The 27,704-nt window shown below is 36.7% G+C and overlaps 1 protein-coding gene across 1 annotated transcript in view; it reads right to left on the bottom strand.

Moving 5' to 3' along the window:
- Nucleotides 1-27,704, bottom strand: part of LOC150109672 (neurobeachin-like protein 1) — a 1,254,229-nt gene that overhangs the window by 563,554 nt on the left and 662,971 nt on the right. The window contains exon 30 of the mRNA XM_090413954.1: nucleotides 9,220-9,412. Coding sequence (XP_090270080.1) covers nucleotides 9,220-9,412 — 193 coding nt within the window. The remainder of the gene's footprint in view (nucleotides 1-9,219; nucleotides 9,413-27,704) is intronic.

Here is a 27,704-nt window from a genome sequence, read left to right as displayed (position 1 = left end):
TGAATAGGGAGGAGATGTCAAAACTGACCATTATGTCAGTGTGTTGGAGTGTGAGGTTTTCTATACTGGCTTTAAAGTGGGCTGAGTTTTTTTATGTGTGATGGTGTGTTGCCAGTGTAGTGTGTGAGCGTTTTGGCTAAATGTTTGGCTAATTTATATGTGGGGGAATCAATGCCATCCACTATGGGATGCAATGGCACATTTTGTTTATGTATTTTTGGGAGTCCATATAATCGGGGGGGGTCTAGAGTTATAAGGTTTAAGTTTGTTGGTGTCTTCCACAGGCCAAGAAGTGACTTTCTTAAGGAGTCTGTGGAGAGTTCTAATCTGAGAACTGGTCGGATTATATTCAATGGGGAGGTAAGTAGTACAGTCTAGTACTAAAGCATTTAGCTTACCTTTGTAGTCTTTTTGATTGAGCACCACAGTGGTGCTTCCCTTATCAGCTTTGGTGATTACCATTTTTTTGTTGTTTTTCAATTCTTGTAGAGCCACATATTCGTTTTTGGATAAGTTGGTTTTTGGAGGTTTTGGGAGGCATTGATTCCCCCACATATAAATTAGCCAAAACGCTCACACACTACACTGGCAACACACCATCACACATAAAAAACTCAGCCCACTTTAAAGCCAGTATAGAAAACCTCACACTTCAACACACTGACATAATGGTCAGTTTTGACATCTCCTCCCTATTCACTAATGTCCCACTCAAAGAAACCCTTGAGCTCATCCAAGCCAAGTTTCCTCCCGATATCTCAGCCCTATTTCAGTTCACAATGAACTCAGGCTATTTCGTTTGGCAAGGAAAGTTCTACAAACAGATAGAGGGGGCAGCCATGGGTTCACCACTTTCCCCACTCTTGGCCAATTTCTTTATGGAGACATTTGAAGAGAAAGCCTTAAACTCCGCCCCACAAAAACCCACTATTTGGCTTTGTTATGTGGATGATGTGTTTGCTATTTGGCCACATGGCTCAGACACACTCCACTCCTTCCTAACACACTTAAACAACCAACACCCCAGAGTCCAGTTCACCTTAGAAAAAGAGGAAAACAACACCCTCCCCTTCCTAGACACTTTAATCACCTGCCAGCTTGATGGATCTTTGGTTTTCTCTATTTACAGAAAACCCACCCATACTGGCAGATACATTCACCAGCAATCCCCATCCTTCACAACAATATGGGGTTATAAAAACACTATATAACAGGGCAAAATTAATCTGCTCAGATGACAAGGCCCTGACTACTGAACTAAACCACATCCTCAACACTTTCTTAGCCAATGGCTATAACCCCCAAAAAATACTAAAACCAGTAAACCACAACCCGCCCCTCCTGCCCTCCACAATAAAGATTACACCAAGTCTAACACCATCCCCTACATCCAGGGCACCTCTGAGAAAATAACCAATATCCTCAAAAAATATGACCTTACTTCCTGTTACAGATCATATAAAAAGTTGGCATCCCTTATCCGCTCTACCAAAGACCAACCACTTCCCCTAGACCTACCTGGTGTATACCAGGTCCCTTGCAGCTGCAAATTGTCCTACTTTGGCCAAACAGGCAGAACAACAAATATCAGGATTTCAGAACACAAAGACTACATAACGTTTCACCAGTACAGCCGCTCTGGGCTGGCAGACCATGCCTTAGATATCCACCATAAAATTCGTTGGAAGAAAACAAAAATAATTCATCGCAGCAAGTTTAAATACGAAAGATTATTCAAAGAATCTTCAGCAGCTCTAAAAAACGTTCCTACATTCAACAAATTTGGGTGCATGAAACTACCCCAAATTTGGGAGACTTACATTATGAGAACTGCAGTCCAACTGCCAAGACTACCAAATTAGCCTGCAAGAGGGCACCATTAGTACTTTAGGAACAATATTAGTTTCTTGCTTTCTTCCTCATTTGCTTGTGTTAGTGCCTTGAGTGCACATACCATATCTTTATGTTAGTGAAGATGGCAATGTGACGTTGCCGAAATATAGAAGTTATTCATTAAAGTTACCTTTAATTAATATACTTTATATGCGTTGTTAATTCCGTAAACTAATTACCAGAGATAAAGGAGAAAAAACGTTATTGGACAACAAGTTAAATGCCTTAAATCTCGTGTCATAGTTACATTTAGAAGTTAAAAAACATGTAGTCTGCTTATATAAAGCAGTTGAACTCAGAAAGAGATGATATGAAAGACAATATATCAGCCAGGATGAAACATCATTCACATTTGACATAGTTAAAATTAATTATTGCTTATTGTTTTTACCGCAGTTTTGTTATCTTTTGAAAGATGCAACACTGGATATTTAACATATCTGCATATAAAACACTGTATATCTAACCATACAATAAAGAGCCAAGTGGCTGTTTTTCTGACGACATAAATTAAGTTAAGGGGGATAGTAAATCCCGTATTATTTTACAGCCGGGTACGAAACTCGGAGATCAAAATCTAAGAGGTTCATGCTGAAGAACTATCGGCGAGTCCAAGCGTAAGTCATCACTTGGGTAGTACAACACTAGGGCAACTTGGAGCAAAGGCGGAGCAAGCTCCGTCACTATCCTTAATATTTTCTCATAATGTAAAACACAGCTCCTAGGAGATATATTACTGTTTTACATTATGAAGAGAGGTCACTACCCAGACTGGTTTCAACCGTTATTGAGGTCTCATCAGTGAGTAGGTAGACCTGGAATATCAAGATTTAAGTGAACCGAACTCACATATACCCCCTACTAACGAACTGCCATACTGGTGTACCCATATATTATTATTACTACGATAAAGAGTCAACAGGCTATTTTTCCGGCAACATAAATTAAGTTAAGGGGGATAGTAAATCCCATATTATTTTACAGCCGGGTACAAAACTTGGAACTCGAAGTTCCAAAGTTCGAGTAGAACTAGAAACTTCATACCCGGCTGTACAATAATACGGGATTTACTATCCCCCTTAACTTAATTTATGTCACCGGAAAAATAGCCTCTTGGCTCTTTATCATAATAATAATAATAATATATGGGTACACCGGTATGCGAGTTCAGTTCACTTAAACCTTGCTATTCCAGGTCTGCCTACTCACTGATGAGACCTCAATAAGGGTCGAAACCAGTCTGGGTAGTGACCTCTCCTCATAATGTAAAACAGTAATACATCTCTTAGGAGCTGCGTTTTACATTATGAGAAAATATTAAGGATAGTGACGGAGCTTGCTCCACCTTTTCTGCGAGTTGCCCTACCAAAGTGATGATTTACGCTTGGACTTGCCGATAGTTCTTCGGCATGAAACTCTTAGATTTCGATCTCCGAGTTTCGTACCCAGTTGTAAAATAATACGGGATTTACTATCCCCTTAACTTAAGTGGCCATACATTTTTATTTTTTACTTATTTATTTTTTTTATTTTTTGTTAATAAGTGTGTTAATAACTCCCAATTACAAATGGTTGTAAATCTGTAGCATCTTAGTACTGTGGGAGGCAAAGACTTTTCATTTTTGATTTTACTATTTTTTTTAGATAATTCTGAAATCCTACTCCAGACATTAAATATGGAATATTTTCGAGCTACTTCAGGCCTCCAATAAGTGGAATAATGGTCTCACACTGGGTGATGAACATCTCCCACCCAAATACATTGAAAATGTCCATGCCCACAGCAGGTTATGAATACACAGCCTGTTAATTGGAGGCGAAATATGTTATTCACTTGGCTAATCAAGAAAGCCAATTTTGAAACAGCAGACTGAAGAGCCTGCAAACCTAGATGATCTTAAATAAATTAATCTTTTACTATGCTGGATAAACTGAGTTATCACATTCTATAGAAAATAAGCTGAGAATCTTGCAGAAGATTATTTTCAATTTGAATATTTAATTTTCATTACAAGAGGTTGAGACTGGACAACTTACACTACACTAGTGATCTATATAGGGTTAGGAGCGGTTTAAAATTAAAATAATACCTTGAGTGAAAGGGAAAACTTTTTTAATACAGAGGAAACAATATTTGTACCAAGAGAGATATTGCATCAGAGTTATCCCAAGAAGAAGTGTGTGTGTGTGTGTGTGTGTGTGTGTAAGAGAGAGAGAGTGAAAAATAAAGTAAAAAATGTTTTGCCAGCACTAAAGTTGACAAAATTATCCCTGGCAACCCAATTGCAGAAGTGGAGGAGGGAGGCAAATGATGACAGTTTACTTAGTAGAATTTTGTGCCAGACCTGGGATTTCGTGGGATTCACGAAATTTTTCCATTGTGTTTGTCCAGATAAGTAGATCTCCTGTTGATTGGCAGTGATGGAATCCATACTAGCAGTCATTTATTAGTTGAGTTTTCAAGGTGTAGGAGTTGGGTATGAATAGTTCTTTCCATTACTATAAAAAGAACTGAAGTGAGAGAAACTGGATAGTTGTCTGGTAAAGATGTTATTATTATTACATAAGACCCCATGGAGTCAAAGACTCATCTAGGAGATCCTTTTATCATACACACCACTCATCATACACACTTTAAACACACTCAAATTCTCTGTAGACACCACATTGGAATGTCAGGCAAGACATTCCAATCATTCACAATTCTGCATGAAAAAAACCTATTTCTCACTCCCCTACTCACACCCTTTTTAAACAGTTTCCAGGGATGACCTCTGATTCTCCCCTGATCTCCTGCTATTTTCTGTAGAACCTCTCCAGCATTGATCCTAAAACAACCCCTTACTAACTTGTAGGTCTCTATCATATCTTCCCTCTTCCTCCTGTCCGCTAGACTCTGCAGGTTGCATCTTCTCAATCTTTCCTCATACTCGACATTCCAGAGGTTAGAAACTATCTTAGTCAGTCACCTCTGAACCATTTCCAACATCTCTTCGTCCTTCAAAAAACCAGGTGACCAAATCTGGGCACAATAGTCCATATGTGGCTAATCAAAGCCTTATACAATGGAACAAGAATCTCCCTACTTCTACAAGTCAGTGACCTCTGCATCATTCCCAGAAGCCTTTGTGTTGTCTTCACAATTCTGGCTACATGTCCCCCAAATTTCAGATCCTTATCCACCATCACACCCAGATCTCTTATTTCCTCCAACTCCGACAATATATCCTCACCAAGCATAAATTCTGCATCTCATTTTTGTTTTTCAAATTTTAAAACCTTACATTTTGCAACATTGAACTCACATCCCTATTCCCATGCCAAATCACTCAATTTATATAATAATAAAAAGTTAAAATAATAAAATTTTAAAAGTCTACCATCACAAGCAGAGAAAAAGAAACAACGAAATATGAGAGATTATGTTTATGTTTTCAACTGTCAAACAAATCTAATACAATTGTGGCAAAGTGTTCATTTTATTTAAATTGATAGTAGTAACTTTTAGGTAACCAGAAAACTAATGATATGTAAATATGTTATATAAAACAATGCCTGCTAACACCTACCTTATTTAATCTTCTTACTCTTGGAATACGTTTAGACATTGCATCTACTAGACAATTTTTGAAAATCCCCCCAAGCTTCATTGATCTCTTTTCCAGCCTCATTTCATGTTACACCTGCAAATTGTCTCTTGAGATCTTCATAATCCCCCCCCCCCCCACTTGTAGTTCCACATATACCCTTTTCTTACAGAGGTCCTCACACGGCTGGCAACCACCCAGGTAATAACCTCATGGTCGTTCTCACCAATTGGTGGATGATTTGACAGTTCATCATTTATAATTACATCTTCTGATGAGATGACCAAATCCAAGACCCCAATCCTCGTGTACCATCTGTTACATACTGTCTGAGGTAGTTATCCCTCAAAAACTCAAGAAACTCATTTTCTTTACTTCCAGTTGCTATTTCATCATTACAGTCTATATTGCCATAATTAAAATTGCCCATAATGATCACTCTTTTCTTATTTGCTTGGCTCATTTGATTATACATTTCATGGTCACTACCATCCACATTATCTGGTCTACAACAACATGCAACCAAGTATTTCATTCCATTCACCTCTATCTCACATCATACCGCCTCAAAACCACTGACACTATTTCCCTCTTGCATCTCTACTTTATATGGACATAACTCTTTCATCAATAGCACTCCCCCCTCCCTTTTTACCCCTTCTATCCTCACGAAACACATCATATCCTTCCATCTCTATTCTTGTCAGGATGTCGTCCTCATCTAACCATATCTCACTTATTTCAACAATTTTTGGGTGAACAGACTCAATTAGAGCAATCATTTCATATGTCTTGTTTCTTACACTTCTAGCATTTGTATACAAACACAACAGCTCATTCCTGGATCTACAGCTAGTTCCACTGATAATACTCATTCGATGTGATCTCTCCATGCTAAACTGGGGCCATTTCCCTTTATGCTTATTCATTATAGAACCCTTTTCAATTCCAATTGTTTCCTCTTGATCCCAGATCATCCCATTCCATTCCTGTCTACCCATGTTCTCACCTCCTCTTGGAGCATCAACCTTTCTCACGCTATGTACCCCTGTCCACCCTGAGCCTCCCCATTTCCCTGCTCCTCTTGCACACCCATTCTCTCATTTTCCATACTCATGCCACTCACTTCCTCATTTATAACCACCTCTTCAATCTCTCCTGTCGTACTCTTCTGCTCTTCCACATCAACTCTGTATCAACTTTCTTAAGAATAAGTTGTATGTGGTAATTTCCAAATTTCCAGACTGCAGGATAGACACCAATGGAATAAGAGAGTGTAAAAATTCAACACAGAATAGGAGTCAACTTTGGAGCAAAGACCTTTAGAGCAACAGAAAGAATGCCATTAGGGCCAGGAGACTTTTTGATATCCAATTTGAGCAAATGTTTTCTGATCTCTTTCTGATGAAGAGATCACATGCAGCATTGAGTGTTTGGAATGGTTGGAGGATATTTACAATGATCAGCTATGCAAGAATTGGAGGAGAAAAGTAGGAAGCCAAGAGGTTGGTGTTTTTCTGTTAGTGATGATGCAAATATAAAGCATTTGTAAAGTTTTGTTGAGCAGAAGTTACAGTCAACATCTTTGGTTAGAGACCAGAAGACATGGATGCCATTTAGGCAGGATGTAAGTTTCATGCTTTTGGCATTAAACTTACATCAAAGTATCAGTTTTCAATGTGTTGATAGTTTTTTTTCCCAGCTATTTTGAGCTTGGATGTAAGCAGTACAGGAACATGGAGATTTGGACGCAAGCCAGTTAAGGTATATTGGACCCTTCTCTTATACAGCTTTAGCACACCTGTGGGAGAACCATGGCTGAGATAGGGGATGGGAGTTTAAGATGGAGCAGAGAATAAATGTTTGTATTCAGCGATTTGTTTCGCACTTGGATTTGGGTGGAAATAATAATCATACCAAGAAAATGAGGCATGGAAGTTGTGTAATTATCTCATTTGGCCTTCTTGTAATGCTATACAATGTAGCATCACTTGCAGAAAATGAAGATGATCTCCAAAAGAAATTATTCAAAATTCAAGATATGCAATGGTTTTAACATGCAAATATAAACAGGCAAATTAAAAACAATGGTAATTTAAAAAAAAAAAACCAATTAGATGTAAATTAGAACTAAATGGAAAAATTTTAGAACAAGTAATGAAATTAAAATACATAGCAATAACTGTGAACAGTAAAAATATAACTGAGGATGAAGTAAAAGAACAATCCCTGAAGATTAATAAAATACCAGGATGTTAAAATTCAAAATATGGAAAAATAAAGATCTAACAAAAGTAAGAATATATAAATTAGTAGTCAAACCAATACTGATGTACACATGTGAAACAAGAATAGAAACATCATAAATACAACAGAGAAATATAACATCTGAAATGAAAATATTAAGAAAAATATTTAATAAAACAAAATTTGGTAAAGTAAAAAAAATGAAAAGATTTATGAAGAATGCCAATTACAATCCAAAAATGTATGGATAAAAAAAATAAAAGATTGGAACAGAATCAGCATGTTAACAGGATGGACACCCAAAAAGGATAGTTAAACTAGCAAGAGACTGGAAACCAAATACAAAAAGACCAGTTGGTAAAATAAAAATAGGACAGACAGTTTGCATTAAATTACTGGAAGCACAACAAGCTGAAGCTTAAAGCTAAAAAGCAGCAGCATAGGAAAGAAGGCATTTACTGGTTTTATTTATGCATTATTATCAACAAATACAAAAAGACCAGTTGGTAAAACAAAAATAGGACAGACAGCCTGCATTAAATTACTGGAAGCACAACAAGCTGAAGCTTAAAGCTAAATAGTAGCAGCATAGGAAAGAAGGAATTTACTGGTTTTATTTATTATTATTCCTGATACCTCCAAGGAGTCCAAAGACTCATCGGGGGAGGATACCTACAGCTGTCTCAACCACTACACCGAACCTCTACTATGAATCATCATCTCCATCAATGCCATCTACCATCCACCTCCACCACCACCACCACAACAACTAGTATTTTTTGTCTGTAAATTGTGTGTGTTCTGAAGGGCCGATTTGTCTGTATGTGGGATGAAAAACCCGAGCTTCCAAGAGAAAAAACTCTGCCACCTCCGTATGAGATCGGCTAACTCACCTTCTATTGAAATCGTCCAGATAAAGATTCCTCCCATCGTGACGAGAATAGAACTTAGGCCCACTCTAATTGAAAGGCGCAATGTACCGTCATTCTTCCAATTGCGCTACGGAGGTGCTAATTTATGCATCATTATCAACACCATTCTCTTACCATATGTTCCTGGCTCAATCAAGTTTGGTTACAAACATTTTGTCATCCTCACATTCCAAAAATATACAAATCAGGTATGTTTTTTTTTTTTAAATTACTCTTTCAGTAGAAATGAAAATGTTAACTTTTAACTCAGCCTCTGATTGGGGATACAAGGTAGCTCCATTAAGCAAGCATACTTATTTTCCTATTAACAATGATAATTGTGTAGGAATAAATTTTATAGTGTCTCATATAATTTTGGTGCTAAAAGTTGTTAATGAAACCAAGACTGAAAATAATTTTTCAGTCTTGAAATAAATTTTAATTAAACAGTACAAATATCAATTTGATCAAAATCTGTCTAGTCTGAACAATATCTTCACAGATAACAAATACCAATGTAATTCTAATAGCTACTTATATGCCTACTGCAGAATTCATTTGATAGAATGCAGAATGCTTACCATTCTTAGAATCTCCTTCCGATACTATTTCTCCAGAAAAATCAATTAAATTGAAGGATGAGAGTTTAGCTAAAGGAACAGGTACACCTACAATATGATGCCTAACAAGAAGGCCAAGGATACATTCATGCCATCCATGCTGTTTTGCAATGATTCCTAAACCAGCAGGTTTTTCATCCAGAGCCATCTTCAACTGAAAAAACATTTAAAAGAATCATTTATAAGTTTGTTACATTAAAAATTAGCATTTCTGAAATCGTAACGATGCAAACGAATTCCCCACCAAAATAAACATTAATTTTTTTTTATTATTTAAAAATTTTCAGGGAGTGTTTAAGGGTCAAAGCTGTATAACTGAGAGGAAATCTCCACATAGCCTTTAACATGTTCATTGCCAATCACGCGATATCGCGAGATGCGAGTTCTCACCAAACGGCCGATCACGCATTATCGCGTTGCCGTCGCTAACTAAATAAAAAAATTAAAAAAATTTGGCCACCACACGAAATTCCAATTTTCAGCTTGACAATGAATGATATCGTGCGATCACGCGATGCGAGTTCTCACCAAACGGCCGATCACGCATTATCTCATGGACGTTGCTAACTAAATAAAAAAATTAAAAAAATTTAGCCACCACACGAAATTCCAATTTTTAGCTTGGCAATGAAAGTGTTAAAGGAATGTGGAGAACCGACCAGAGCTTCTGTCCTAATGTCCAATCCTCACCTTCTCATGGTGCACCCTGTCAGGTGCACCTTCTCATGGTGCACCTGTATACTGAACAAACAACAATGGGCTGGCAGTTTTGAATTAAGCCAACCAAATTGTATTCTTATTGGCTTAAACCAAAATATATAATCATGGTACAACATGACAGATTTTCATGCTGGGTGGGGTGTTGCCCAGTTAAACAAAGCCCCCATTGTTTTAACCAGGGAATCAGAGCGAACAGCAAAAAGTCAGCTACTGGAACAAATCCTAAAACTTACCCCAACTCAATATCAGCAGAGTTAAAGATCACTACTATCAACATAAGAAGCCTGAATGGCAAAGAAATGGAAATAGCAGAAGAATTGAATAAGTACCAGATCGACATAATAGGGGTGACCAAAACAAAAAAGGCAAAAACTGGTGATATCTTTCTAAGCAATAAATACATAATGTTATATTCAGGAAATGACAATCAAGGAAAAGAAGGAGTAGCCATAGTATTCAACACTAAATACGAGACTAATCTTCTTGAATGGCAGGCACTCTTAAATAGACTGCTGTGGGCAGATATCAGAATGGGGAACTGGACCATGAGACTAATTTGTGCCTATGGTCCAACAGAAGGTTCCCCTAAGGTAGAAGTGGAGGAATTTTTTGAGGCTTTAGAGAAAGCAACTGACACAATGAAACAGGAAAAGTTGGTCCTTATTGGGGATCTAAATAGCAGAGTAGGAAACAATTGTCAGACATACAAAAATATTTTGGGAAAATTTGGAGGAAAGAGCAAAGCTAATAATAATGGCAAATACCTGTTGGATTTCTGCTCAGGACATGGACTGGTTATTACTAACACCATGTTCCAACATAAAAATGTGCACAAATTCACATGGAGAGAAGAGGCAAGGAATAGTCTCATTGACTATGTTATTGTCAACAGTGATGTTTTCTCCCTGATTGATACGGTAAAAAAAGTGCCCAAGATGATAGAAATAAAAGATCTGATAATGATGGAGTCTTGACAAGTAACAGACTGAATTGGAGGAAAACTGTAGATAGGAAGTTAGTAATGATGCAAGTTTTTCATGTAGTACTATCATATCCTGTACATCCCATGAGGGTGCAGGAATTTGATGATGAAAAATTTTCTAGCTATTTTTAAAAAAGGATTTCCAATTTGCTTGCTCTTCACTACTTTCTTAAACAAAGGTGATTTTTATTCCCATGACAAAGGTGATTTTTATCAGTTATGTGCAAAAGCCAACCTGAGTAGGTAGCAGGCCTTTTAATATGTTGATAGAGACTCATGCGTATTGCAAGTCATTGTTATATATGTAATTCTTTCTTTTAAGGTTACATGGTGGTCAGCATTCATAGAAGTGAAGAAGAGACACAACACATGTGTTAGAATAATTACTTTACTTAACATTAAGCAAGCAACAATTGATGTTTCGACCTCTGTATTGAGTTCATCATCAGGAAACATACATATATAGAATATACAAGCTGCATGCCATTGGACTGTACAAAAGTAAAATGAATCTAAATGTTTGTTAATCATTTATCCTAGCCTACCCTCTGGTGAAAAAAAAAAACAGAACTACATTAAACAATTACTACAGTCCTTTCGTATTGAGATTTTCTTCTGTCTGATGTTGTTCTGGTTGCTATATGGGCTGAAGATTAGTCCTCCATGTTCTTGGAATAATTAATCCATCATTTTTGTTCAGATTTGGATAATATTTTAGCATTCCACAAGCTTCTATGATTTCCTTTCATACCAGGTTTTGGTGTGATGTAGGGACTTAGTGCCTTTCCAGTCAACTCTGTGGCATGTTTGGAGTGCATGGTATGATGGCCTGTTTTACCATAGTGGAGGCATTTAATGTGGTATTTGTGTCCCTCTTTTCTGATTGGGATGGTGCATCCTGTTTTCCCTATGTAAGGTAGATTACAGGTACATTGAATTTTGTAAACTCCTGGGTAGGCAAAGTAGGGAAGAGGATTTCTTAGTTTTGCCAGGGGTTTAAAGAGGTCGTCGTGATGTTGTACTTAAATAGTGTTCTATCTATTTTTTCTGAAATGCCCCTAATGTAGGTTATGGCTATGGCATTCTTGTAATCTTTTGATGGCATTTTTATGGAGGATCTTGTGAGCTTATATATATATATATATGAAAGAATGATCATTAACTCGGTTAACATACATATTTTTATGAAGAATTGAATGACTAGAACCGAGAAGTAAAAAGGTTTTAATATAAAAAGACGACTAGTTTCAGACTGTAACAGCCTTCATCAGGTGACATTATAAAAGAAAGAAAAAAGAAAAAACACTAAACACTGAAGGTTAAAAGCTATGAACAACATAGAGAGTCTCTATACATAATTAGCATGAAAACGTTGTAGTTGTATTTAAAGCTGTTCTCTCGTTTGTTGCATTGCTGGGAGAGTGCGTGCTTGCAGCATCACATGAATGCCAGTACATGATTACAGCTGAATGACAATCTGGGAGGTTGTAGCTCAAGTTATTATTTAGATGAACAGGATTGAAGATGATTTCTCTAGATTCTTCCACGAGTTTTCTCTCTAGTTCATCGTTGCAACAGAAGATGTTAGTAGATTTTTCCCAGCAGACTTTGTGACTTTGGTTTTCATCATTAGGATTAGCCAAGAAAAGGATATGACTTGATAATGCACTGGCTCGCTGTCTCTTGTAAGTAATGTCCCTCATGTGTTCTTCCATATTTTGTGCAGACAGACAAATCTGTCGAATTTGGTATGGAAGAACACATGAGGGACATTACTTACACGAGACAGTGCATTATCAAGTCATATCCTTTTCTCGGATGTGATCTTCCGAGAAAATGATATGCAAATTGTATATATGGTCAGGCTAGTTAATCTGCTTTGCAACAGAGGAAACCCATGTATCAAAGAGAATAGTTATCTTCAGCTAAAAAGCACTTAGAAAAGTGCTACTCAGACACTAGACAGGATTAAAATTAGGCATGGAACATGGGTCATTCATCTGAATGCATTGTAGAGACACTAAGAACACATCAATTCCAGCTATGATCTCAATGGAAAGCTGAATTTGGTCGGTCAGTTGAGTGAATGAGTAAGTGAGTGTGTGCGTGTAAGAGAGAGAGAGAGTTGCAATTTTTAATGCAAGTAATTAAACTTAGGAAGCAAACAGATCAGCAGATTGACGGATTAAGGTAGAGAGGCATGTGGTGAGGTTGTCTGCAAAGATAGAAAAATCAGAACCTCATGATCAACTCAGAAAGTTAAAGAGACAATTAAGGAAAAGAAGAAACAGATCAAAAGTTCTTAAAAGCATGTAAGTAAGCCTGTGCTCAGAGAGGATACAGAGAAAAATGTAAGAAAGGAAAGCAATGTGTAAAGCTAACTAAAGAAAAATCAATGGAAGATTTTGGTAAGAACATAGAAAATAAATATCAGGAAGATGACAAAATATTCTGGAGACTATTGAAAAAGCATACAAATGAGTACTGTGAAATGAATCAGAGATGATAAAGGTAACAATAAACTGATAATAAAGATAGTCTAAATGTCTGGGAGTAATTACTTTTTAAGATTTCTAAATGAAACAGTGACAACAAGATGGTAGGAAACTTTCAAAAGTAATGCTGTCTCCAATCAATTTCAGGTTTTAATAGATTTTTCTATCTGTACTGATAGAAAGTATTATAAGTACTGATATGTACTCCTGATTGCATTCTTTTTGAGTACTTTCTACCACTGTGCTTCACTGCTTGTTTCATTTAGCAATCTTCTAAAATATCTTTGGTTATCATGTAGATTTTATCATAGATTCCTTTTACAGTACTCCTTCTTCGATTTCTAATCTGTCTCAAGAGCCTACAGAATATCTGGCCATGTTCCTGATATTTAATTTCTATGTACTTATGAAAATCTTCCTATAACTTTTATTTTACACACACACACACACCGCTTCATTTTCTTACATTTTCTCTGTATTCACAGCACATGCCTACTTGCCAGGAACTTCTAATACACTTCCTTCTTTTCCCAGACTGTGTTTTTAACTTTCAGGGAAGAATAGAACTACCATGAAGTTCTAATTCTTCTCTGGTTCAAGTTCTTTAGAAGCACTATGCCTCTAAAGCCATCAAAAACTTGAAATGTAGAAAGCCAGCTAAAGTAGATAATATTAGAAGAGATATTACATTTCTTAATACTCCAATATTAAGAAATGCTTGGTATTTGAAGAGAAATACTCCAATATTAAGAAATGCTTGATATTTGAAGAGAAATGGTCAAATATGAAGCTTTTCTCTTCAAATATCACCTACTTTAGGTAGCTTTCTACATTTCAAGTTTTTTGATAGCCTTTCTACTTCTAATATTAGTCCTGCTGAATAATTTCTACCACTGTTCTATCATTTCTTGTTTCAGCAAACACTCTTTCAAAGTAATTACCTGACAATTATAGAAGGTATCTGCTTCAGTTTTCCACCTTACTTTTAAATGTTAATCAACTGTTAAATGCAGTGCACCAGCATTTACTGAGCTGCATAATCCAATCATTTTCATAAGGCCGAATTCCAGATGATTGGAGTAAAGAACTTATATTTCTTAACGATTATTCCAGTTAAAATTTATGCAAGCATATTTCAGGAGAAGATTAAAAAAAAAAATGTGGAAGGGAAACTTGGAGAAGAATAAGCCTGGTTCAGGCCAAATAGAGACTGTCAAGATCAGATTTTCACTTTAAGACAAATAGGTGGGAAATCACAGGAATATCTGCATTTAAATTTTGTAGATCTGGAAAACAATATTCTTGTTGAGAGGCTTATATGCTGGTTATACATGATAACTAATAATTAAGGAATTGACAGCATACACTAGAAATATAAATTAAATAAACTTTAATAAATACTTTCCGATATTTCGGCAAATGTCACGTTGCCATCTTCTTGGGAACTTATTACAAAGACAAGTGCACACAAGTACTACATAACGGCAAATGAGAACCGAAGCTAGGAAGCTAACGTTTTTCCTAAAGTCCTGATGGTGCCCCTGGTGGGCTATATTGGTTCTTGGCCTTTGGGCTGAAGTTCTTCTGATAAATGTTTCCCAAATTTGGGGCAGTCTCATGCATCCAAATTTGTTGAGGTTTGGCATGTTCCTAAGGGCTGAGACTGATTCCATGAATAGTCTTTCATATTTGAACTTGCTGCGGTGTATTACTGTGGCTTTCTTCCATCTTATTCTGTGGCGAGTATCCAGAGCGTGGTCTGCAAGCCCAGAGTGGCTGTACTTGTGAAATCAGATGTAATCCTTATGTTCTGAGATTCTGATATTTGCTGTCCTGTCTGTTTGGTCAAAGTAGGACAGTTTACAGCTGCAATGGACCTGGTATACACCAGGTAGGTCTAGGGGAAGTGGTTGGTCTTTAGTGGAGTGGATAAGGGATGCCAATTTTCTATGTGGTCTGTAACAGGTGGTCAATCATGTTTTTTTAAAATTTTGTTGATTTTTTTCCGAGGTGTCTCGGATGTAGGGAATGGTGATGGATTTAGAGTAATCTTTTTTGTGAGGGGGAGGGGTGGTGGGTTGTGGATAACTGGGTTAAGTATTTTTTGGATTCTTTTTGGGGGGGGGGGGTCTTCTTTTTTGGATCGATCTAATAGTAAAGCCTTGAGCTTACCTGTGTGGTCATTAAAATTTAATGTACCACAGTGGCATTCCTAAGAAATTACCGGCTGAGGAATTAATGATCCAAATTGAATGCGGGATTCACCACCTTCCAAAACCACATCGCCAACGATATCAGATTGGATGTAGCCTGTGTTCTCACAAAAGCAAAGCCTCCGAAATCCAACTTATCCATTAGTGAATACAAGTCACTACAAGAATTGAAGAGAAACAAAGAAATAGTGATCACCAAAGCGGATAAGGGGAACGCCACTGTGGTACTCAATTTTAATGACTACACAGGTAAACTCAAGGCTTTACTATTAGATCGATGCACTTACCTCCCTATTGAATATAATCCCACCAACTCTCAAATTAGAAAACTCCATAGGCTCCTTAAGGCTCCCATAGGCCTGTGGAGATTACCAACAGACTGAAACCCTATAACTCTAGACCCCCCCCGCATATATGGGCTCCCAAAAATACATAAAGAAAATGTGCCACTACGTCCCATAGTGGATGGCACTGATTCCCCCACTTACAAACTAGCCAAGCATTTAGCCAAAGCGCTCTCACACTATACTGGCAACACACCATCACACATAAAAAACTCAGCCCACTTCAAAGCCGGTATAGAAAACCTTACACTCCAACATAATGACATAATGGTCAGTTTTGATGTCTCCTCCTTATTCACGAATGTCCCCCTCAAAGAAACCTTGGAGCTAATCCAAGCTAAATTTCCTCCCGATATCTCAGCCCTATTTCAGTTTACAATGAACTCAGGTTATTTCATTTGGCAGGAAAAATTCTACAAACAGATAGAGGGGACAGCCATGGGTTCACCACTTTCCCACCCTTGGCTAATTTTTTTATGGAGACTTTTGAAGAGAAAGCCTTAAACTCAGCCACACAAAAAACCTACCATATGGCTTCACTACGTTGATGATGTGTTTGCTATTTGGCCACATGGCCCAGATTCACTCCTCTCCTTCCTAACACTCTTAAACAACCAACACCCTAGAATCAAGTTCACCCTGGAAAAAGAGGAAAACAATAACCTCCCCTTCCTAGACACACTAATCACCCGCCAACCTGATGGAACCTTGGTTTTCTCAGCTTATAGAAAACCCACCCATACAGGCAGATACATTCACCAACAATCCCATCACCCCCCCCCCACAACAATATGGAGTTATTAAGACTATTCAACAGGGCAAAAATAATCTGTTCTAATGATCAAGCCCTAACCACTGAACTAAATCACATCCATGACACTTTCTCAGCCAATGGCTACCCACCCCCCAAAAAAAAAGAATCCAAAAAATACTTAACCCAGTTATCCACAACCCACCACCCCTCCCCCTCACAAAAAAGATTACTCTAAATCCATCACCATTCCCTACATCCGAGGCACCTCGGAAAAAATCAACAAAATTTTAAAAAAAATCATTGACCACCTGTTACAGGCCACATAGAAAATTGGCATCCCTTATCCGCTCCACTAAAGACCAACCACTTCCCCCTAGACCTACCTGGTGTATACCAGGTCCCTTGCAGCTGTAAACTGTCCTACTTTGGCCAAACAGACAGGACAGCAAATATCAGAATCTCAGAACACAAGGATTACATCCGATTTCACAAGTACAGCCACTCTGGCTTGCAGACCACGCTCTGGATACTCGCCACAGAATAAGATGGAAGAAAGCCACAGTAATACACCGCAGCAAGTTCAAATATGAAAGACTATTCATGGAATCAGTCTCAGCCCTTAGGAACATGCCAAACCTCAACAAATTTGGATGCATGAGACTGCCCCAAATTTGGGAAACATTTATCAGAAGAACTTCAGCCCAAAGGCCAAGAACCAATATAGCCCACCAGGGGCACCATCAGGACTTTAGGAAAAACGTTAGCTTCCTAGCTTCGGTTCTCATTTGCCGTTATGTAGTACTTGTGTGCACTTGTCTTTGTAATAAGTTCCCAAGAAGATGGCAACGTGACGTTTGTCGAAATATCGGAAAGTATTTATTAAAGTTTATTTAATTTATATTTCTAGTGTACGCTGTCAATTCCTTAATTATTAGTTATCATGGAAAACTATATGACAAGGTGGTAGGAGAAAAGTTATTCAAAACAGTGCAATTATATGATGTAAATGGACATTATATTGAGTAATGCATATATTTAAGCCTGCTGTTAGAACTGAAGGAGGCAGGAAGATGAAGTAAAATCAAGGGTAATTCAAGGATGCAGACTATCTCCACTGTTAATCTATATGGGTTGCAATATGAACAAAAATGGCGCAGAACTGATATCAAAATTGGAGATACTAATCGGCACTCTTTACTTCATGCAGATGTTATAATCTTAAATAAATCCAGTACAAGTCTCAGGAATCTCTAACTCAACTGAACAACTGTTGTAATAAACTTGGTATAAAAATGTAATAAAAAGAGAAAGACAAAGAAAAAGTGTATGAAACTGAAAACTTCAGCTGCATTCTGTTGAACCTATAGAACAAGTAAAACATTTCAGCTATTTAGCTACAATTTTTAGTGAAGATGACAAATTAAACACAGAAATAGGCAACAGAATTAGAAAATCTTGTATGGCAAGGGGAGGGGGGGTTAAGTGAAAAAATTTACATGAAACAAAAGAGAAATAAGTGTTCAAATGAATATAACTTATGGAGCCAAGAGATGAATTAGCAATAAAACAGTGGATCAAAGGTCTGAAATTACAGATAAGAAAGTTCCAAGACAAATTACAGAAGTGAACAGGTTGGCATAATGGCTGGAATCATAAAAAAATTTAAAAAATCAAGATATTATGAACAACTTGTGATTGTCAGCATTCAGGAATGTGTGAGAAGAGCTAATCTGTGTTGTGATTACTTAGAAGAACCAAAAATTAAGAGTGGCAATACTGGAGTTCTGACAGATAATAGACTAACTTAGAGGAAAATTATCAATAGAAAGTTAGTGATAATGAACTTTTCATATAGTACTATCGTAGTATTCTCTACACCCAATGAAGATGTATATGAGGATTTGATGATGACAAACAGTTCATAATTCTTGTGAATATAACATAATATGTATTTAAGTTTTACTGATCTGAAAAGTTTCGTATAGTACTAAGAGAAAAACTTTTCCAAATGCCACAATTATATGATGTAAATGAAAGAGAGAGAGAAACATATATGGTATGTGTATATAAGTTGTAAGTAAGCAGTAAGAATTGAAGAAGGTACAAGAACACAGTTGGATGTAAAATCATGTGTCCACTATCCCTAGTATTATTCATGATCTACATGGATTACATTATGTAGGAAAGTAGAATAAACATGACAAACACAGGAGATGCTAATCTCAGCTTTCTACTCATTACCTTTTTACTCTCTTCAGAGATAGTGTTATTTTCTTAAATAAATTCAATACAAGTCTCCAGGATTCTTTAATTAAACTGAATAACTTATGTAATAAATTCTGTGGATAACAAAAGAATGAGGATGGGCTGGAAATTTGGAATTTAGCTGACCACAATGTATTCTTATTGACTAAAACCACTAGTTCCCAACCTTTTTTTTTTTTGGATCATGTCCCACCTCAACATCTCAAAAATTTTGATACTCCCTCTAGCATAACAGTCAACCAAGTTCTGAAAAAGCATAATAAAAATAGATATTTCAAATCAAAAAGGAACATAGGTAAAACTGTTCTTAATTTGACTTTCTTTAATTAATATAAATTTTATATTACACTTTGTATATTATAAAACAGAAATCGAACTCAACTGAGAAAAATAAATTCGAATGTTAATGTGACCCTTAAGCTTAATATCTGCCGCAAAGAGTTTTTATTTGAGATACTAATTTAGTCAATTTCAATCTCAAATTCCCATGGTTTGTGATATCCAAATGATTTCTTTTTTTCAGTAACAAGTCATTTACAGCACTAGAGCCACATTCAACTAAATATGACGAAGGGAAGGACAACAGTAATTTTCTTCCAAAACTAGTTGAATTTGGGTATTTTGTTTCTGTCTCATCACAAAGCCATGCCATTGTTCCTTTTATGTTGAATAAAGTTCTAATGGAGTCATCATTTTGCATTTCTGAGAGTTCGTCTTGATATTGCATGGCCACAACAGCTAGAATTGGTGAAGTTATCCAAGATGGAAAATCAATTTGTTTTCGATCAGAAAATCTGTCATTTAAATCACAGGTCATTTTGCTCCGGTGATCTGCAATAACAAGTACAGCAGCATCAGTTACTTCACAGGAGGGGGGGGGGGAATGAGACAGCAAAAGCCTCTATCCCTAGAGGCTACAGAAAACAATATATCCCATGTTGGAGTAGAGAAAGTGAAGAACTCCTAGCGAAATATGAGGAAACTGAAGATTCAACTATTGGTAAGGAGCTCATATCAACCCTGGATAAAAACAGAAAGGAAAGATGGAACTCAATCATCAATGAACTCGATTTCGTCACATCTAGTTGGAGAAGCTGGTCACTTCTGAGAAAATTAGGTGGAGCAGAGCCAACGACACACAAAACAACAGAGATAACTCTTGATCAAATGGCTAACCATTTATTGAAAAACCTCCAAGATTCATCCCAGCTCTACTAGGAAAATTGCTGTACAAGCTTCCATCAGACAAATCCTGAAGATGGAACCCAAGCTTCCTGAACTCGTACACCCAGTATCTCAGGAAGAGGTACAAATAGCCTTAAAACTTACCAAGAATGGCAAAGCTGCAGGAATGGATGGTATACTCTCTGAGTTCCTAAAACATCTTGGTCAACATGGCCAAACATAGCTGGCTGCCCTTTACTCAGAAATCATCATGACTGGTAAATTACCAAAGCTGTAGTGGGAAGCCAAAATAATTGCCATGCCCAAACCAGGGAAAGATCCAAATTATGTGAAAAACCTATGACCTATCTCCTTGCTTTGCACCACCTTTAAGCTCTTTGAAAGAATTCTCCTTAAAAGAATTTCACCACTCATCGAAAGACAACTCAAATTGAAGCAGGCTTCCAGAAGAAACTTAAATATGGAGCCACTTTCATTGACCTAACATATGCTTATGACACTGTCTGGATCAGGGGCCTCCTCCTAAAACTAGGAAATATTATAAAGTGTAAAAAAATTTACAACTTTTTGAATCTATTCTTTCCAACAGAAAGATCCGGGTCCATATTGGCGGAAAAAAAGAGCAGGCCCAGATTCCTTCACAACAGTCTCTGGCCTCAGGGCTCTGTGTTATCCCCTATACTTTTTAACATCTACTTGTATGATCTACCTCATACCAGATCAAGCAAGTATATGTACACCGATGACCTAGTGATCTTACATCATTCCACCTCCTTTACCAATCTAGAATCAACCATGAATACAAATCTGAACACCATGGAAGAGTACTTCAAGCAGTGGTACTTGAAACCAAATTCAACGAAAACAGTGTCCTCAGTATTTCAGCTGTACAATGCAGAGGCGAATCGACAACTCAACCTTTCTTTCTGTAGAAAAATGGTAGAACACGAGCCTCATCCAAAATACCTTGGAGTGAGCCTGGACAGAAGTCTAACCTATAAAAGGCACATCATCAACCACTCCAATAAAATTAAAACCAGATATATCATTTCAAGGCTTGCTGGAACAACCTGGGGTTGTGGTGCAGAAGTCCTAAAGTTGTCTGCACTAGCCCTTGCATTCTCTGCAGCAGAATATTGTGCCCCTGTCTGGGAAAGAAGTACACACACTAACATTATAGACACCCAGCTAAACTCTACCATGCACATAATTAGTGGGACAGTGAGAAGCACCCTCTCTTCCGACTGCCTATTCTATCTAACATTGCTCCACCACACATTCTCGTAGTCCTCGGCATAGTATCAGCAGAACTCCTCCTCATGTTAGAAGAAGATGATACAATGTGAAATGGGCCTCCTCTAATGGATCAATCCATATTTATGAATTTAGGGACACAACTGTCGCTAAATTCATAAATATGAATGCTGATCACTGTGTAACCTTAAAAGAAAGAATCTAATGGATCAAGTTTTCTCACACAAGACACAACTGCTCTCTACTTAAACCTCGGATACAGTTACATTTATGTTGTGTAGTGTTGTGAGAACATGCAGTCTTGTCATACTTGTTGCAGCAGGACGATAATTGTCCCTGGCTTGATTATGACAAGTTACTTTTGCTTTTTTTAAAAAAAAAAAGAAAGACTTAGAAAGCAGGATGTGCCTTCTATGTAATGAACTTTTATATGTTAAGATTTTCATCATTTGTTTTTGGAAATTGTGATTGTATTTTTCACTTATCAGTTTCATGTAGCCATAAGCATAAATAAATAAATTACCTCACACTTATTTAGTTAATAAAGTTGGTCAAATTTTTTGGCTGAAACATTCTTTTGACATAATTGCAGAAATGCAATGAAGCCAAATATCTTGGCCTTTGCATCAAAAAAGGATTTTATTTGCACCATGCAGTTGCCTATTTAACATATTCAGTTTTTCAAAGATATCTGTCAAATAACTCAAAAATACTTGACCAACTGTTTGTAGGAGTTTCATTTCAGGTTTGTCATTCAAAAATTCACTAAGAATATCAAATAGTTCCACGAATCTTCTCGGGCCATTCCCCTGTGACAGCCATCTCACCTTGGTGTAAAGCAATAGTTTTACATGGTCTGCATTTTTATCCTCACAAAAGAGATGCTCACATTTGGCATAAGTTTTAATGGTGTCGATACATTTTATAACTGAATTTAATATCTCATTTAAAAAATGAGATATTAAATTCAGTATATTAAATTAATATCTCATTAAAAAACTTTCATCCTTCTGAAAGTTTTTTGGAAACTAAATTTTCTCTGTGAATAACACAATGCACAAGCAACATTTCAGGATTGTCATCCTTATTTTAAAACAGCCACGTTTCTTGCCCATCATAACAGGAGCACCATCTGTGGCACAAGATGTAATATTTTTCATTGTTATTTGAGCTTCATCTAAATAATTGTTGAGTTTATTGTATATATCAATGGCAGTAGTGGTGGTTTTCAATGCTTAACAGAGCAATATCTCTTCAGTAAATTCACCATTGTCAATATATCTTACATAAGCCATCAATACTGCCTCACTATCTCTTACAGTTGATTCATCCATCTGTATTAAGAATTTCCTTGATCTCAACTTTTCAACAAGTGTGCTTCCACATATTTAGTCATCTCATCTATTCTTCTGCTAACAGTGTTATTGCTCAGTGGCATTCCTTTGACATCTTTCTCCAGAACTGTTTTGGGAAAAGTCGATACTGCTGGCTTAATTAAATCCTCCCCTATAGTATGATTTTTTTCCTGATTTAGCCATGAGCAGAGAAATTTCATAACTAGCTTCAAGAATATGATTTTGGGTAGCAGTTCGTACAGAGAACAATGAATCTATTGTTGATCTTTTCTCAAACTTCTCCTTTAGAGACTTAAATTTGTTCAAATCATAGTTCAGATAAGCACTATGTTTCACCTTCAAATGTACTTCAAGATGACTTTTTTCATTGTTCTGTTGGTCAAACAGTGTTCGCACACAGACAGAATGGTGACCATTCATCCTGAGCAGTGGATATGAAACCGAACTTCAAATACTCATCTGAATATTGATGAACTTTTTCTTGCTTGCACTACTCATTTTATGCATGGGGTTAGCAACTGAAAGGAAAAATATAGGTTTATACTATTTTTAAATATATTTAAAAATTTTTAAATATATGTTAAATAATTTAAAATTTAATTATTATATTTATACTACTACAAACACATATTATTATTATTACCCAAGACCTCATAGAGTCAAAGACTCATCTGGGAGGTCCTTTTATCATACACACACAGCTCATCATACCATGCTTTAAACACATACAAATTCTCTGCAGATACCACACTCTCAGGCAAGGCATTCCAATCATTCACAACTCTGCATGAAAAAAACCTGCCTCTCACTCCACTTTTCACACCCTCTTCATACAGTTTCCAGGGATGACCTCTGGTTCTCCCCTGATCTCCCACTATTTTCTGTAGAACCTCTCCAGCATTGAACCTATAACAACCCCTTACTAACTTGTAGGTCTCTATCATATCTCCCCTCTTCTTCCTGTCAACCAGACTATGCAAGTTGCATCTTCTCAATCTTTCCTCATACTAGACATTCCAGAGGTTCGGAACTACCTTAGTGAGTCGCCTCTGGACCCTTTCCAACATCTCTTAATCCTTCTGAAAACCAGGTGACCAAATCTGGGCACAACAGTCCATGTGTAGCCTAATCAAAGCCTTATACAATGGAACAAAAATCTCCCTACTTCTACAAGTCAGTGACCTCTGCATCATTCCAAAAAGCCTTTGTGTTGTCTCACAGTTTTAGCTATGTGTCCCCCAAATTTCAGATCCTTATCCACCATCACCCCCAGATGTCTTATTTCCTCCACCTCCGGCAATATATCCTCACCAAGCATAAATTTTGCATCCCATCTTTGTTTTTCAAATTTTAAAACCGTACATTTTGCAACATTGAACTCACATTTCCATTCCCATGCCCAATCACTCAATTTATTGGTGATTGGGCACAGGAATTTATTCATTTATATAATAATAATACATTAAAATAATAAAATTTTAAAAGTCTACCATCACAAGTAGAGAAAAAGAAACAATGAAATATGAGAGATGATGTTTATGTTTTCAACTGTCAAACAAACCTAATATACAATTGTGGAAAAGTGTTCATTTTATTTAAATTGATAGTAGTGCAACTTTTAGGTAACCAGACAACTAACAACATGTAAATATGTTATATAAAAAAACACCTGCTAACATAAAAAACATTGACAATACATAAAAAAAATTAAACAAACTTGCCTTGTTGTTTCTACAACAAAAACTGCACAAAATTAAATTGGCACTGTTTATTCTTCAAAAGTGACAGATGCTATGATCTAACCTTAACACACTTCTGCCACTAAGTATTTATATTGACTACTGCACTAGTGTTGCAAGCTTTTTTTTTCTAGGAAAGTCAGGGTTGCAACATTGATAATTTATCATGACAATGGTGATTTTTTTGACTATATCAGTGATGAAGTGACAAATGCTTGTGGGGCATACGTCCCATTTTGGGAAACAGTGGCTTAAACATGACATGATGATAGAGTTTCATGATGGTTGAGGTGTCACCTAGTTAAACAAATTCTCTGTTGTTTTGTCAGAGAACCAGGGTAAATAGTAAAAAACAACAACTACTAAAACAAATCCAAAATCAACATCAGCAGAGTTCAAGATTATCACAATTAACATAAGAAGCATCATGATAAAAGAAAAATAAATAAATAAAAAATTTCAGCTCGACACAATCAGTGTTACTGAAATAAAGTCAAAAACAGGTGAAGGTTTATGAGTAGCAAGATATTATATTCAGGCAGTAACAATCACGGAAAAGAAGGGGTAGCTTTACTAGGATGATAATCTTGAATGGCAGGCAATATCAAGTAGAATAATGTGGGCAAATATCAGAATGGGTAACTGCATAATGAGACTTATTTGTGCCCATGGTACCACAGAAGGTTCTTCTAAGGAAGAAGTGGAAGAATTTTTTGAGACATCAGAGAAGGCAGTTAACACAAATAAAAAGGAAAAGTTCATCGTTGTTGGAGACAGCAGATTCATCATCATCATCATCATCAAATTCCTGCCATGTACCCTCAAGGGGTGTACAGGATATGACAGTACTACATGAAAAAATTACATCATTACTAACTTCCTATCTACAATTTTCCTCCAAATCAGTCTGTTACTTGTCAAGACTCCAACATTATCAGATCTTATATTTCTATCGTCTAAGGCACTTTGTACCGTATCAATCCACCTATATCTCGGTATTCCTCTGGGTCGTTTTCCTGCCAACCTGGCAGAGAACACTTGTTTTGCTAATCTTTCCTCTCCCATTCTATTTAAGTGACCATACCATCTGAGATTAGCTCTGCTAACGCATTCCTGGATGCTGACAATGTCAAGTTCTTTCCTAATATCCTCATTTTTAATATGATATTGCCATTGATGCCATCTATTCACGCCTCTAATCTTTCTCAGGACTCTCATATCTGTGGTCTCTAGTCTTTGGTCAAGTGTTTTACTTCTGACCCAGCTCTCAGATCCATAAGTTAAAATTGGTTTGAACACTGTCTTGTATGTACACAGCTAATTTAGTGTTCCGACTAATTTCTTTCTTATTCCATATGAATTTATTCAATTGACTTCCTACCATACCAGCTTTGCTGATTCTGTTGTCTATTTCTATATTTAGTTTACCATCTTCAGTAAAAATTGTGCCTAAGTAGCTGAAATGTTTTACTTGTTCCACAGGTTCACCATTCACAACACAGTTGACATTTTCAATGATTCTGCCTATTTTCATTGTCTTTGTCTTTTTATTGCTGACCTTCATACCATATCTATTACAACAGCTATTCAATTTAGTCAGAGAATCTTGCAGACTTGTAGCGGATTTATTTAGAAGTATAACATCATCCGCATAAAGCAAAGAGCTGACATTAACATCTCCAATTTTGATATCAGGTTTAATACCACATTCCTTCATAATGTGATCCATATAGATAATGAATAACAGAGGGGATAATGTACATCCTTGTCTCACACCAGATTTAACATTAAACCATCTTCCTGTACTTCCTTCAATTCTAACTGCTGACTCACAACTCAAATAAAGACTAAGTATTGCTTGATATAATGCCCCATTGACACCATATAACTGCAGCGTATTGAATAACTTCTCTCTTGGCACCTTGTCATATGCCTTTTCCAAATCGACAAAACTTAAATACAGATCTTTGTTATATTCCCATGCTTTCTCGACTATTTGTCGTAAAGTGAAGATCTGATTCTGACAGCCTCTATTTGGCCTGAATCCAGCTTGTTCTTCACCAAGCTTTTCTTCCACAATTCTTCTCAACCGTTTCTCAAGTATACTTGCATAGATCTTGCCAGGAACACTCAGTAGGGAAATACCTCTGTAATTCTCACATTCAGTTTTATTTCCCTTTTTATATATGGGTACGATGAGAGCTCTACTCCAATCATTGGGAATTCGTCCCTCTGTCCAGGCTTTCTGAACTATGCAGTGCAGCCACTGTAAGACTCTTATACCACCATACTTCAGCATTTCTGGTCGAATATCATCTACTCCTGCTGCCTTTCCACATTTCAAACCTTTGATGGCTTTTTCTACTTCAAGTATGGATATGTATTCTTGACTGCATGCCTGGTCAGTGTTTTTTATCACTGTGCTGTCATCACTGCTTGTTTCATTTAGCAGTTTTTCAAAGTAATTACTCCATACTTCAAGGATATCTTTTTCTCCTGTTTTCATTTCACCTTTATCATCTCTAATTCCTTTTACAGCACTCTTTCCTCCATTCCTAAGCTTCTTCAACAACCTCCAGAATATTTTGCCACCTTCTTGATATTTATTTTCTATATTCTTGCCAAAGTCCTCCCATGACTTTTGTTTAGCTAGTTTTACACACTGTTTAGCTTTCTTACATTTGTCTCTGTATTCTGTAAGAGTAAAAGCTGACTTATTTGCCAGGAACTTTTGATATGCTTTCTTCTTTTCCTTCACTGCCTCTTTAACTTCCTGTGTCCACCAGGGAGTTCTGATTTTTTTATCTTTGCACACAACCTCACCACATGCCTCTCTGGCAGAATCAATCAATGTTTCCTTCAGAGTTTGCCACTGAATCTCCAAGGTTTGATTCCTGTTCTCAAACTCTTTCATTTTCTTTTCAATAATATTCCTGTATTTTAGTCTGCAGTTTACATCTGAGAGCTGCTCAACTTTTATTCGCTTTAAAACTTTCTTACATGTTATTCTTTTCAATATGAAATTCAATTTTATCCTGCTCAAGACTAAATAGTGATCACTTCCAATTTCAAATCCTCTGTACACTCTGGTGTCCTGCACCAGGGAGAAAACATCACTATCAACAATAACCTAGTCAATG

This window comes from Typopeltis vanoorti, chromosome 2 (genome assembly GCF_054136105.1).
Source record: "Typopeltis vanoorti isolate ZY-2024b chromosome 2, IOZ_Tvanoo_1.0, whole genome shotgun sequence".
Classification (NCBI taxonomy): domain Eukaryota; kingdom Metazoa; phylum Arthropoda; class Arachnida; order Uropygi; family Thelyphonidae; genus Typopeltis; species Typopeltis vanoorti.
Note: the sequence above shows the minus strand (reverse complement) of the source record. Positions and strands in the feature narration are given on the sequence as shown.